At 36.9% G+C, this 12,637-nt stretch overlaps 2 protein-coding genes across 2 annotated transcripts; both read right to left on the bottom strand.

Moving 5' to 3' along the window:
- Positions 1–584: 584 nt before the first annotated feature.
- Positions 585–2,891, bottom strand: LOC128699378 (adhesive plaque matrix protein-like). Its single transcript, XM_053792051.2, has 4 exons — positions 2,679–2,891; positions 2,257–2,334; positions 2,004–2,141; positions 585–1,348 (listed from the first exon to the last, which is right to left on the bottom strand). Exons 1-4 carry the CDS (start codon positions 2,808–2,810, stop codon positions 1,094–1,096), a joined length of 603 nt encoding a protein of 200 aa, XP_053648026.1. The 5' UTR covers positions 2,811–2,891; the 3' UTR covers positions 585–1,093.
- Positions 2,892–5,261: 2,370 nt separating this feature from the next.
- Positions 5,262–6,977, bottom strand: LOC128699380 (pro-resilin-like). The gene is made up of 4 exons (XM_053792054.2): positions 6,870–6,977; positions 6,538–6,621; positions 6,276–6,413; positions 5,262–5,496 (listed from the first exon to the last, which is right to left on the bottom strand). The coding sequence occupies exons 1-4, from the start codon at positions 6,960–6,962 to the stop codon at positions 5,350–5,352; spliced, it is 462 nt and encodes a 153-aa protein (XP_053648029.1). The 5' UTR covers positions 6,963–6,977; the 3' UTR covers positions 5,262–5,349.
- Between the last annotated feature and the right edge of the window lie 5,660 nt (positions 6,978–12,637).

The raw sequence follows: 12,637 nt of genomic DNA, 5'->3' as shown, positions 1-12,637 counted from the left end.
TAGCTATTTATTTTGGATTCAGTAAAATGTAGTTTTTTTTTTTTTAAACTGGGTATTTCCTCTTCTCCACTCCGGGTATATGGGTAGACTGCCACGTAAATATCTAGTATGGGTGTTATTACCTGTTTGTAGTTCAAGGAATAAGGCTCATGGTGCCTGGACCACTGTTAAAATGATCATACAAGTTTTATGAATTTTCAGTGGTATTGGTACATTCTTTCTTTCCTAAATTTATTCCAGGCATTCACCACTGTTATTTGTGAAGACATTAACCAGTAGTTCATTTTACAATGTTTATTATATAGTTCAGTGTTATAGTATCTTCTGTTTGCTGCCACCAAGAAATTATCGTAATTTATCTTTTCACTTTCCGCTTTCAATTGCTATGTAGCTAAAATAAATAGTGTCTTGTGTCTTCTAACAAGAGTATGCACACTGCCACTTGTCTTTTTTCATAACTGAAATTTATAAATTTTGGAGTTAATTTTGTCGCATACTCTTTTCATTTGTAAGTGTTTTTAAACATGGACACCAACACTTACCCACATAACTCAAATTTTCATTTACCTGTTGATGGTTTTGGCGATTCATTGCAAGGTTTAAGAATTATATTAGTAACACTTGTACAGTCAAAGCTCTGTATTTTTCCTTGACTAGTGGCAGACTACTTTATCAGGTAATATAAAACTTTTTGATGCCTGTAGTTTTATTAATTTTTACGTGTTGACTTACAATGTTGAGATACAAAAATATATGTTGAAAACTGGAATTGAATCTAAGTTCTCACTGATGTTGATTTATATCTTGATTCACATGTGTATCTGATCAAAATGATGGAGATTCACGGCGTCAAAGTTACTAAGTCGTGTGGTGTAATGGGCTAAAATTGTAATATATTTACAGTGTTCCATCCATTTTGGGATGTTTTAATTTAAGTTGTAATACTCACAGTTACGGATGTTCTTTAAGAAAGCAATAAGGAAAAGTGGGGGGGGGGTGAAAAATTACGTAATTATAAATGCGGTAGAAATCCTATGTACTACGTCCCTGACTAGTATTGAAAGTTTTCATCATGCTAAGACTTCGTCGGTGTTTATTGATACGAGGGCTGGGGCTGGTATGAAGGCTGAGGCTGGTATGAGGGCTGGGGCTGGTATGAGGGCTGGGGCTGGTATGAGGGCTGGGGCTGGTATGAGGGCTGGGGCTGGTATGAGGGCTGAGGTTGGTATGAGTTCTGGTACTGGGGCTTGAAGGTGACCGGGGGACCGTACTCGTGGGGGTACTGGGCCTCTCCCTGGTAGCTCACCTGAGCCTGGTACCCGTTTTGGTGATCAGCTACATAGCTCACCTGATGAGAATAAAGTTAGTTTGTTAGGTTTAACTCCTATTAATTATACGGGGAGCATTATTAAGGCCGCGTCTCACCAGTTTATTAATATCATTAATGGTTTTATTCTTAAATGACATATAAAAAAGTTACTAGCTAAATATCTGTGTATTTCGAGTACACTATGTTAATTTAGCTAAGAATACATTCAGTGGTTATTGATGTTGTGTATAACTGGTACTTGGGTTGAAAATTGTATAAAATACCGACAAGTTGATGATAACACATGTGTGCAACTCTTGGATGTCTTTATTGTTGAATAATTTCGTCTACACAGTAGGCTTCTTCAGTCAAGATACAAAGGCAGCAGGTGTAGTAATGAAATGAAGATGATGAAATCAGTCCATCATCCTTGGAGAAATAGTATTTGAGGCGGTCAGTCCCTAAGCCTGGGAAAGAGTTCATCTCCATGGAGCTGAACTCCTCCCCAGGCTGAGGAACTGACCACCTCAAATACTGTTTCTCCGAGGATGATGGACTGATTACGTCTTCATTTCACTATTACACCTGGTGCATCTGTATCTTGACTAAAGAAACCTACTGTGTAGATGAAACGTTTCAACAGTAAAGATACTACTACTGCATATGTGTGTTAAGCATCATACCAGGTACTTACTGTTTGGATGCGGCCATCAGGGAGCACGACATTGTAGGAGCCCTTGACAGCATTACCGTCGGAATTCTCGTTGTGGCCATAGTCAGTGCCAGAATATTCGTCCTTAACACCGTAGGCGAAGTTGTATGGCATAGGCGCCTGGGGATAAAGTTAACAGAAACAGTCAGGTAAATTATAAACCTTACCAGGTGAATTTTAACAGCTTAATTAGGCAACCTGTAATCTATCTGAAAATATACAAATTGAGACTCACTGGTTTGTAGCTGGGTTGGTTGTAGGGGTCTGATGGGAGAGCCATTGACGTACCCACTACCAGTATCATCATCACTACCTGCTCCCCAAGACAATGTTATAATTATTTTGAAGCATCTGCTGCATTCTTTTAAATGTTAATTCTCATTTTACTTTCTTTTGCAGTATTTCACATTTTGGCAAATAATTCTTCAGTACCCAAGTACTTTCATGTAGCATCAATCTAAAAGCATAGTCTGTCATTGGGCCGCTTGGGCGATGATCCATAAAATAAATAACAAATATAACGAATATACATCCAGAAACTGCAAAAACCACTACGTAAATTCCATGTATTGTATTATATACACATTTAATCAATTGCCCTTGATCGTGTTTGGCCATATTAATAAACAGGAAATCACTTTATAAAGCCACAAATACCTTAAACATGTTGGAGAAGCTTTTGTGTGGTTGAGGCCGTGTGAACTGTTGATCAACAGGTGATGTGTTCACCTTATATACGTGAAGGTAATGATGCTCCTCCCTCACGCTTTTCTCTCCTTCATGCTCCATGGGGCGTTAAAACATCACTTACCTTTCAGTTTATCGCTGCAATAATAAATCTGACATATATGGTTTTGACGTGTTTACAGACGTCGAGTCATAGTTCCTGGCCCTGTCTTTTAATTTTTAATACCTGACTTTACCTATTTTTGGCATGTTTTGACGAATCATATTTACTTTTGACATTGTATTTGGAGGTTGTCAGCGTCAACCCTTCATAAAGTATTTTTGTTTCAGGGACAGTATATTCGTGTACGCCGCCTTTGCATCTTCATCTCAGTGGAGTCGTTGGTTCCTACCCTTTTGTACTGCTCACATAGTTGTGTTTATAGGTGGCAAGCTCGTAACTACTAACAAGGAACCTAACTGATTTCTGTCCTCCCGTGTAAAGTTATATCTAATTAAACCATACCCCCGGCCGGGATTGAACCCGCGGTTTGTTTGCAATCGTGTCATTACGATTTCTTGAGTTATATCTAATTAAATTTTATAGACGGTGCCTCCGTACTCTTTACAAGTTCATTTCCCTTGCTTACTGTTGTAATCTGAAAAAAAATACTTCAAAACATCCCTGTGGCTCATCTGGTTCTTTAGCTGCTATATATGGCCCCCTCTTCCTCGCATGTTAAAGGACCCCGTCTTGTTCAGTTCAGTCACCTGATTAATTAATAATGATAATATTCTGTCGTGTTTTCCTCTCTTCTGGTCTACTTGGAATGTGTTTCGAGCTTCAACGCCTTTGCGGCTCAGTTCCAGACCAGGCCTCCCTGTGTATGACTGATTAACTAGGATGTTGGTCCAGCAAAAGCACCACAGCCCGGCTGATCAGGCACTGATTGAGAAACTTATCCGTTCCTTCTTGAAGACAGCCATGGATCTGTTGGTAATTCCCCATATGTATGAAGAGAGGACGTTGAAAAGTCTTGGTCCCTTTACACTTATTAAGTTTTCCTTTAGTGTATTCATTGAACCCCTGTTTTTATTGGAAGTATTTTACACCATCTCCCAAACCTCTTATTTTCATGGGGAACAATTTGTGAGCATATTTGGGACAAGTCCCTCTAGAATTTTCCAGGTGTAGATTATAATGTACCGCTCTCGCCTGCATTCCAAGGAGTACAGATCGAAGGACTACAAAAGTTGCCAGTAATTTTGGTGCTTGAAGAGTATCATTATTGGCTTAGCATCTCTTTTTTTTTTTAAGGTTTTTAGTTATCCAGCCTATCATATTCTTTACGGTTGTGATAGTGACACTATTTTGATCCTTGCAAGTGAGGTTCCTGATGTAATCGCTCTCTGGACACTCATATTAGTTTTATGCTCAGTTGAGTGATTCGAGTTTGTTTAATACTCCGTTCCAGTGTTTATAACTTCAATCTTTATTGTCATTGGCGCTCTGGAAGACTTTGCTTACATCGATTCTAGTATCGTCTGCAAAGAATATTACAATGCTGTGATTCATACGTCTGTGTCGGATATGAGAATGAGAAAGAAAATAGTGGCTGATACAGTGCCTTGGGGAACAAAGCTTTTCACTATAGCAGCCTTTGATTTCACTTTAATCACTATTACACTTTGTGTTCTATTCCTTAGAAAACTAAATATCCATCTTCCCACTTTTTCCAGTTACTCTTTTTTGCACACATTTTGTACGTTATTACACCATGACTCTATTTTCAGAGGCTTTGGCAAAATCTGTATATACTCCATTTGCCATTTTTTTTGTCTTCGGTGAATTTAAGATCATGCATTATGGTACAGTAGTTGTGAGAGGCAGGAGCGACCTGCTCTAAATTCATTCTGCTTTGGGTTGTGCAAATTTTACATATTTTTTCATGGCGTTTTATTCTCGGCCCTTATGTCACTTCCCTTCGCTCGTAAACTATGTATCTGTCTATATATGTTTTGTAATCCTTTTCCTGATTGCTGGAATACATGCGTTTGCCTAGAATATTTTGAGTTACGTCTCAATCATCCCGTGTAAACGTTTATAGCGAAGGACCATGTACATTGTGTTTATAGGGAATGTTTGTGTTAACGATTAGTCTGTCTTACTGATGTTATAAAGATTCATTGTCGTGCTAGTATAAGCTTAGAGAGATACAACTCTGTTTTACACAATTATAAGTGTACAATGTTAAGTGATGGCTGCATGCTTGCACTCCTCAGTTTTCTCTGTTCACACAACTGCTGCCTCGGTCTAAGCTGTGTGCGAGTTTCTTGCATGTTATTCCTAGGATTTTCCTCATAACGCTGATGAAGTCTTCTTAGCATGAGAGTAAAAATTGTCCCCTTTCTGGAGAGAGTTTGTCACAAGACTTGTGAATTGTGTGTGTGTGTGTGTGTGTGTGTGTGTGTGTAATAGGAATTATCACAAGCAGTGGTGCATGTATTTAATATTTTTTTTCATATAAAAAATCACATGACGCAGCTTTAAGGTTTTGGGTAATAAATGAAAGCTTCGTTTAACATCTTTTAATTGGTATGTATATATATATACAATAAAGAATGTGTTCTAAGGCCGCTGGAAGAAACTGAACGTTGATATCTATAGGTATGAAGGCTGAGGCTGGTATGACCCTTGATACTGAGGCTTGAAGGTGACCGGGGGACCGTACTCGTGAGGGTACTGGGCCTGACCTTTGTAACTCACCTGAGCCTGATACCCGTTTTGATGGTCAGCCACATAGTTTACCTGGGAAGTAGAATAAGTTTTATATATATATATATATATATATATATATATATATATATATATATATATATATATATATATATATATATATATATATATATATATATATATATAGTCGTGCCGAATATGTAAAACTGGTCAATTAACAAGAACTCATTTAAAATGAAGTCCTTTCTGAAATTTTCTTTTATTCGTTTAAAGATATATATTTTTTATTAATGTTAATGTAAAAAAATTTAATTTTGCACCAAAAGATTCTTAGAAAATTTACCTAACCTTATTATAACAAGAACAATTTATTTTAGCCTAACCCAACTAAATATATTTTAGATTTGTTTACAGTAATTTAATACTAAACAAACACAGTGAAATATATTTTTTCCGTTAGATTCAGAATGATTTTGGCGAAATTATTGCATACACAAATTTTCACTTGTCTTATATGGCAAGATGAGCGCTGCTATTTAAGCCAAGATGGCAAGTTCTGCCTATTCGGCACGACATATATATATATATATATATATATATATATATATATATATATATATATATATATATATATATATATATATATATATATATATCTCGTGGCATACTTGCTTCCAACCCACTCTAGCTTGGGAACATTTATGAATGTTTCACGGCTCCTGTAGTGTGAGTTCATATCCTGAACACAGGGAAGTGTTCTTGCATTAAAGATATGCTCGTTGATGTTCGAAGATGTATGTTTATATTATTTATATTAAGTAAGGATTGAATTAGGATATTATGCGACTCACTGTTTGTATGCGGCCGTCAGGGAGGGCAACATTGTATGAACCCTTCGATGTATGACCGTCGGAGTCTTCGTTGTGGCCGAAATCAGTACCAGCGTACTCGTCCTTAACACCGTAGCCGAAGTTGTAGGGAATGGGTTCCTGAGGACACCACCAGGGAATAGAATTAATTTTGACATCAAATGCTGTGATTTTTTGTAATATTTCATACTTTCACTGAGTATTTTAATTTTCATTGCCCACATTTTAGATCTACTCGACTTACCGATGGGTAAACTGGTTGACCGTAAGGATCTGTAGGTAAGGCCAGCGTCACACCTGCCACCAACACCACTACCAATACTGCCACCTTTAACAAGGAAAATGTGTAAATAATTTAGTAGTGGTAATGGAGACAGAACTCTCATTTTTTGAGTGGCATAACATTTATTCTTAATAGCAGGCGATTGTTTAGATTTAAATTAATATTGACGTTTTTAATCCTTTTTCTTTTAGTAATTTTTATATTTAGTTAAGGAATATCTTATAACGTCTTCATTATACTGATGAGAAAAGCGTACTGAAAAAGCATAAGATGAGGTTTTACTTTCAAATTACCTTCATGATTTTGAGTCGTAGTGTTGTGTCTGTAGCAGACAGTGAATGAATGACGTCTGATGCAGCACTTGCCTTATATAGCCAAACCAGCATCTCGCCATCGATATCTGCCTGGAGAAAGGAGTTTGTGAGAGAAAATTGCCCAGTCCATCCCAGTGTCCGATTAATGAGGCTTGTACTTGCTTAAAACTCTATAGTAACCGGTGTATTAATAATAATAATAATAATAATAATAATAATAATAATAATAATAATAATAATAATAATATAATAATGTATTAGTTTAAGTTTATAAGACATAAAAAAGTAATAGTTTATTATTTGTCCAGACGTAATTTGGGAGAAAAAAAATTGCTTCTCACGGAAGCCTTGTTAGTAGCGGAGTAATGGAGGTGGTAGTGGTGAAGGCGCGTGTACCGCAAATTACCCGGTGAGAAGATGCTTGGGGCTGGGAGAGGTGCGAGATGGTAGCTCTAGTGACGGCAACAGAGTACACTGTTATAACTCGTACATCTGGACGTGTTACGACGTTCTGTTAGTTGTTTGTTTTAGTTAAGTATGTTTAGAATTCTTGCTTATGTACCAAATACAAAGGTTAAAGTGTAATAATTTATTAGAATTGTAATGATCAAGAATGAGTGATGGTGGAAAATAAATTTTAGTAATACATTATTTTCTCATAATTTAATGGAAATATTTTGAAAGTCGTACGGTAACATATACATTAGTTGTTTCTTTGTGAAAAAATGTTAGCATAAGAATAAAATGTATTGCGTACACACACACACACACACACACACACACACACACACACACACACACACACACACACACACACACACACATATACTACAGCCCTAGTGTCTAATCGACATGTGCTTAGGACAAAATGGTAACTAACACACACACACACACACACACACACACACACACACACACACACACACACACACACACACACACACACATTTATTTATTTATTTATTTCCGATCTAATTAGAGCTCGTCTTCAGGCAGAAGTAAACTATTTAGTGGGAAACTCTTGTATATCCATACGTCATGTTATACCTAACATACATCATGCTCTAAGAGAACATTATATTGTAACTCTCAATACACAATACTGATGGATTATTGAAAACCATTATCACTTAATGTTTTGTTTCCTAATGGGTTTTGACCTGTGTGACTGTATGGCAGTATTTGTCATGATATAGTATTATGACACTGTCATATACTGTACGACAGTATATGACGCTATATAATAGTATATGATTTTGGTAGTATATGGCATCGTGTACTATAACTTAGGGCAGTACTGCACTGTATAATAATCTATGATACTATATGGCACTATAATAATCTGATACTATACGGCATTGTATAATTATGATGCTGTATGGCACTATAATAATCTCATACTATATGGTATTGTATAATTATGATACTATATGGCACTGTATAATTATGATATTATATGACATTGCATAACCTATGATACTATATGGCAATATATGATATGTAGATAAATGGTTCAGAGAACAGACACGTTTATAAATTAGACACGTCGTGTAACACTTGGGTATCTTTATTGAGGAAACGTTTCGCCACACAGTGACTTCATCAGTGGTGAAGATCAGGAGTTTAAGGTAAACAGTCCTTCGGCCTTGAGTCGAAAAGAATACAGCATATGCGCTATGAAGGGGCTTTATATATATATATATATATATATATATATATATATATATATATAATATATATATATATGTATTTTTTTTTTTTTTTTTTTCAACAAGTCGGCCGTCTCCCACCGAGGCAGGGTGACCCAAAAAAGAAAGAAAATCCCCAAAAAGAAAATACTTTCATCATCATTCAACACTTTCACCACACTCGCACATTATCACTGTTTTTGCAGAGGTGCTCAGAATACAACAGTCTAGAAGCATAAACATATAAAGATACACAACATATCCCTCCAAACTGCCAATATCCCAAACCCCTCCTTTAAAGTGCAGGCATTGTACTTCCCATTTCCAGGACTCAAGTCCGACTATATGAAAATAACCGGTTTCCCTGAATCCCTTCACTAAATATTACCCTGCTCACACTCCAACAGATCGTCAGGTCCCAAGTACCATTCGTCTCCATTCACTCCTATCTAACACGCTCACGCACGCTTGCTGGAAGTCCAAGCCCCTTACCCACAAAACCTCCTTTACCCCCTCTCTCCAACCCTTTCGAGGACGACCCCTACCCCGCCTTCCTTCCCCTATAGATTTATATGCTTTCCATGTCATTCTACTGTGATCCATTCTCTCTAAATGACCAAACCACCTCAACAACCCCTCTTCTGCCCTCTGACTAATACTTTTATTAACTCCACACCTTCTCCTAATTTCCACACTCCGAATTTTCTGCATAATATTTACACCACACATTGCCCTTAAACAGGACATCTCCGCTGCCTCCAACCGTCTCCTCGCTGCTGCATTTACCACCCAAGCTTCACACCCATATAAGAGTGTTGGTACTACTATACTTTCATACATTCCCTTCTTTGCCTCCATAGATAACGTTTTTTGACTCCACATATACCTCAACGCACCACTCACCTTTTTTTCCCTCATCAATTCTATGATTAACCTCATCCTTCATAAATCCATCCGCCGACACGTCAACTCCCAAGTATCTGAAAACATTCACTTCTTCCATACTCCTCCTCCCCAATTTGATATCCAATTTTTCTTTATCTAAATCATTTGACACCCTCATCACCTTACTCTTTTCTATGTTCACTTTCAACTTTCTACCTTTACACACATTCCCAAACTCATCCACTAACCTTTGCAATTTTTCTTTAGAATCTCCCATAAGCACAGTATCATCAGCAAAAAGTAACTGTGTCAATTCCCATTTTGAATTTGATTCCCCATAATTTAATCCCACCCCTCTCCCAAACACCCTAGCATTTACTTCCTTTACAACCCCATCTATAAATATATTAAACAACCATGGTGACATTACACATCCCTGTCTAAGACCTACTTTTACCGGGAAGTAGTCTCCCTCTCTTCTACACACCCTAACCTGAGCCTCACTATCCTCATAAAAACTCTTTACAGCATTTAATAACTTACCACCTATTCCATATACTTGCAACATCTGCCACATTGCTCCTCTATCCACTCTATCATATGCCTTTTCTAAATCCATAAATGCAATAAAAACTTCCCTATCTTTATCTAAATACTGTTCACATATATGCTTCAATGTAAACACCTGATCTACACATCCCCTACCCACTCTAAAACCTCCTTGCTCATCCGCAATCCTACATTCTGTCTTACCTCTAATTCTTTCAATTATAACCCTACCGTACACTTTTCCTGGTATACTCAGTAAGCTTATTCCTCTATAATTTTTACAGTCTCTTTTGTCCCCTTTCCCTTTATATAAAGGGACTATACATGCTCTCTGCCAATCCCTAGGTACCTTCCCCTCTTTCATACATTTATTAAACAAAAGTACCAACCACTCCAACACTATATCCCCCCCTGCTTTTAACATTTCTGTCATGATCCCATCAGTTCCAGCTGCTTTACCCCCTTTCATTTTACGTAATGCCTCACGTACCTCCCCCACACTTACATTCTGCTCTTCTTCACTCCTAAAAGATGGTATACCTCCCTGACCAGTGCATGAAATTACTGCCTCTGTTTCTTCCTTAACATTTAAAAGTTCCTCAAAATATTCTCGCCATCTTCCCAATACCTCCATCTCCCCATCTACTAACTCCCCTACTCTGTTTTTAACTGACAAATCCATATTTTCCCTAGGCTTTCTTAACTTGTTTAACTCACTCCAAAATTTTTTCTTATTTTCATTAAAATTTCTTGACAGTGCCTCTCCCACTCTATCATCTGCTCTCCTTTTGCACTCTCTCACCACTCTCTTTACCTTTCTTTTACTCTCCATATACTCTGCTCTTCTTATAACACTTCTGCTTTGTAAAAACCTCTCATAAGCTACCTTTTTCTCTTTTATCACACCCTTTACTTCATCATTCCACCAATCACTCCTCTTTCCTCCTGCCCCCACCCTCCTATAACCACAAACTTCTGCCCCACATTCTAATACTGCATTTTTAAAACTATTCCAACCCTCTTCAACCCCCCCACTACTCATCTTTGCACTAGCCCACCTTTCTGCCAATAGTCGCTTATATCTCACCCGAACTTCCTCCTCCCTTAGTTTATACACTTTCACTTCCCTCTTACTTGTTGTTGCCACCTTCCTCTTTTCCCATCTACCTCTTACTCTAACTGTAGCTACAACTAAATAATGATCCGATATATCAGTTGCCCCTCTATAAACATGTACATCCTGGAGCCTACTCATCAACCTTTTATCCACCAATACATAATCTAATAAACTACTTTCATTACGTGCTACATCATACCTTGTATATTTATTTATCCTCTTTTTCATAAAATATGTATTACTTATTACCAAATTTCTTTCTACACATAGCTCAATTAAAGGCTCCCCATTTACATTTACCCCTGGCACCCCAAATTTACCTACTACTCCCTCCATAACATTTTTACCCACTTTAGCATTAAAATCCCCAACCACCATTACTCTCACACTTGATTCAAAACTCCCCACGCATTCACTCAACATTTCCCAAAATCTCTCTCTCTCCTCTACACTTCTCTCTTCTCCAGGTGCATACACGCTTATTATAACCCACTTTTCACATCCAATTTTTATTTTACTCCACATAATCCTTGAATTAATACATTTATAGTCCCTCTTTTCCTGCCATAGCTTATCCTTCAACATTATTGCTACTCCTTCTTTAGCTCTAACTCTATTTGAAACCCCTGACCTAATCCCATTTATTCCTCTCCACTGAAACTCTCCCACCCCCTTCAGCTTTGTTTCACTTAAAGCCAGGACATCCAGCTTCTTCTCATTCATAACATCCACAATCATCTCTTTCTTATCATCTGCACAACATCCACGCACATTCAGACTTCCCACTTTGACAATTTTCTTCTTCTTATTCTTTTTAGTAATCTTTACAGGAAAAGGGGTTACTAGCCCATTGTTCCCGGCATTTTAGTTGACTTTTACAACACGCATGGCTTACGGAGGAAAGATTCTTATTCCACTTCCCCATGGATATAAAAGGAAAATTAATAAGACCAAGAACTATTAAGATAAAATCAAAGAAAACTCAGATGAGTGTGTATAAATAAATGTGTACATGTATGTGTAGTGTGACCTAAGTGTAAGTAGAAGTAGCAAGACATGCCTGTAATCTTGCATATTTATGAGACAGACAAAAGACATCAGCAATCTTACCATCATGTAAAACAATCACAGGCTTCGTTTTACACTCACTTGGCAGGACGGTAGTACCTCCCTGGGTGGTTGCTGTCTACCAACCGACTACCATATATATATATATTATATATATATATATATATTATATATATATATTATATATATATAATTATATATATATATGTCGTGCCGAATATGTAAAACTGGTCAGTTAGCAAGAACTCATTTAAAATTAAGTCCTTTTTAAAATTTTCTCTTATACGTTTAAAGATATATTTTTTTCATTAATGTTGATGTAGAAATTTATAATTTTGCACCAGAAGAATCTTAGAAAACTTACCTAACCTTATTATAACAAGAACAATTTATTTTAGCCTAACCCAACTAGATATATTTGAGATTTGTTTACAATAATT

The sequence above is a fragment of the Cherax quadricarinatus genome, chromosome 61 (genome assembly GCF_038502225.1).
Source record: "Cherax quadricarinatus isolate ZL_2023a chromosome 61, ASM3850222v1, whole genome shotgun sequence".
NCBI classification, from domain to species: Eukaryota; Metazoa; Arthropoda; class Malacostraca; order Decapoda; family Parastacidae; genus Cherax; species Cherax quadricarinatus.
Note: the sequence above shows the minus strand (reverse complement) of the source record. Positions and strands in the feature narration are given on the sequence as shown.

What these genes read in the sequence shown, in the direction of transcription:
- LOC128699378 (XM_053792051.2), bottom strand. Translation starts at nt 2,810, where the DNA reads ATGGAGCATGAAGGAGAGAAAAGCGTGAGGGAGGAGCATCATTACCTT. An exon ending in GCTTCTCCAACATGTTTAAG is followed by an intron (nt 2,335 to 2,678) that starts GTATTTGTGGCT and finishes CTTGGGGAGCAG; the next exon opens with GTAGTGATGATGATACTGGT. An exon ending in ACCAACCCAGCTACAAACCA is followed by an intron (nt 2,142 to 2,256) that starts GTGAGTCTCAAT and finishes CTTTATCCCCAG; the next exon opens with GCGCCTATGCCATACAACTT.
- LOC128699380 (XM_053792054.2), bottom strand. Translation starts at nt 6,962, where the DNA reads ATGCTGGTTTGGCTATATAAGGCAAGTGCTGCATCAGACGTCATTCAT. An exon ending in TACGACTCAAAATCATGAAG is followed by an intron (nt 6,622 to 6,869) that starts GTAATTTGAAAG and finishes TCCTTGTTAAAG; the next exon opens with GTGGCAGTATTGGTAGTGGT. An exon ending in GTCAACCAGTTTACCCATCG is followed by an intron (nt 6,414 to 6,537) that starts GTAAGTCGAGTA and finishes TGGTGTCCTCAG; the next exon opens with GAACCCATTCCCTACAACTT.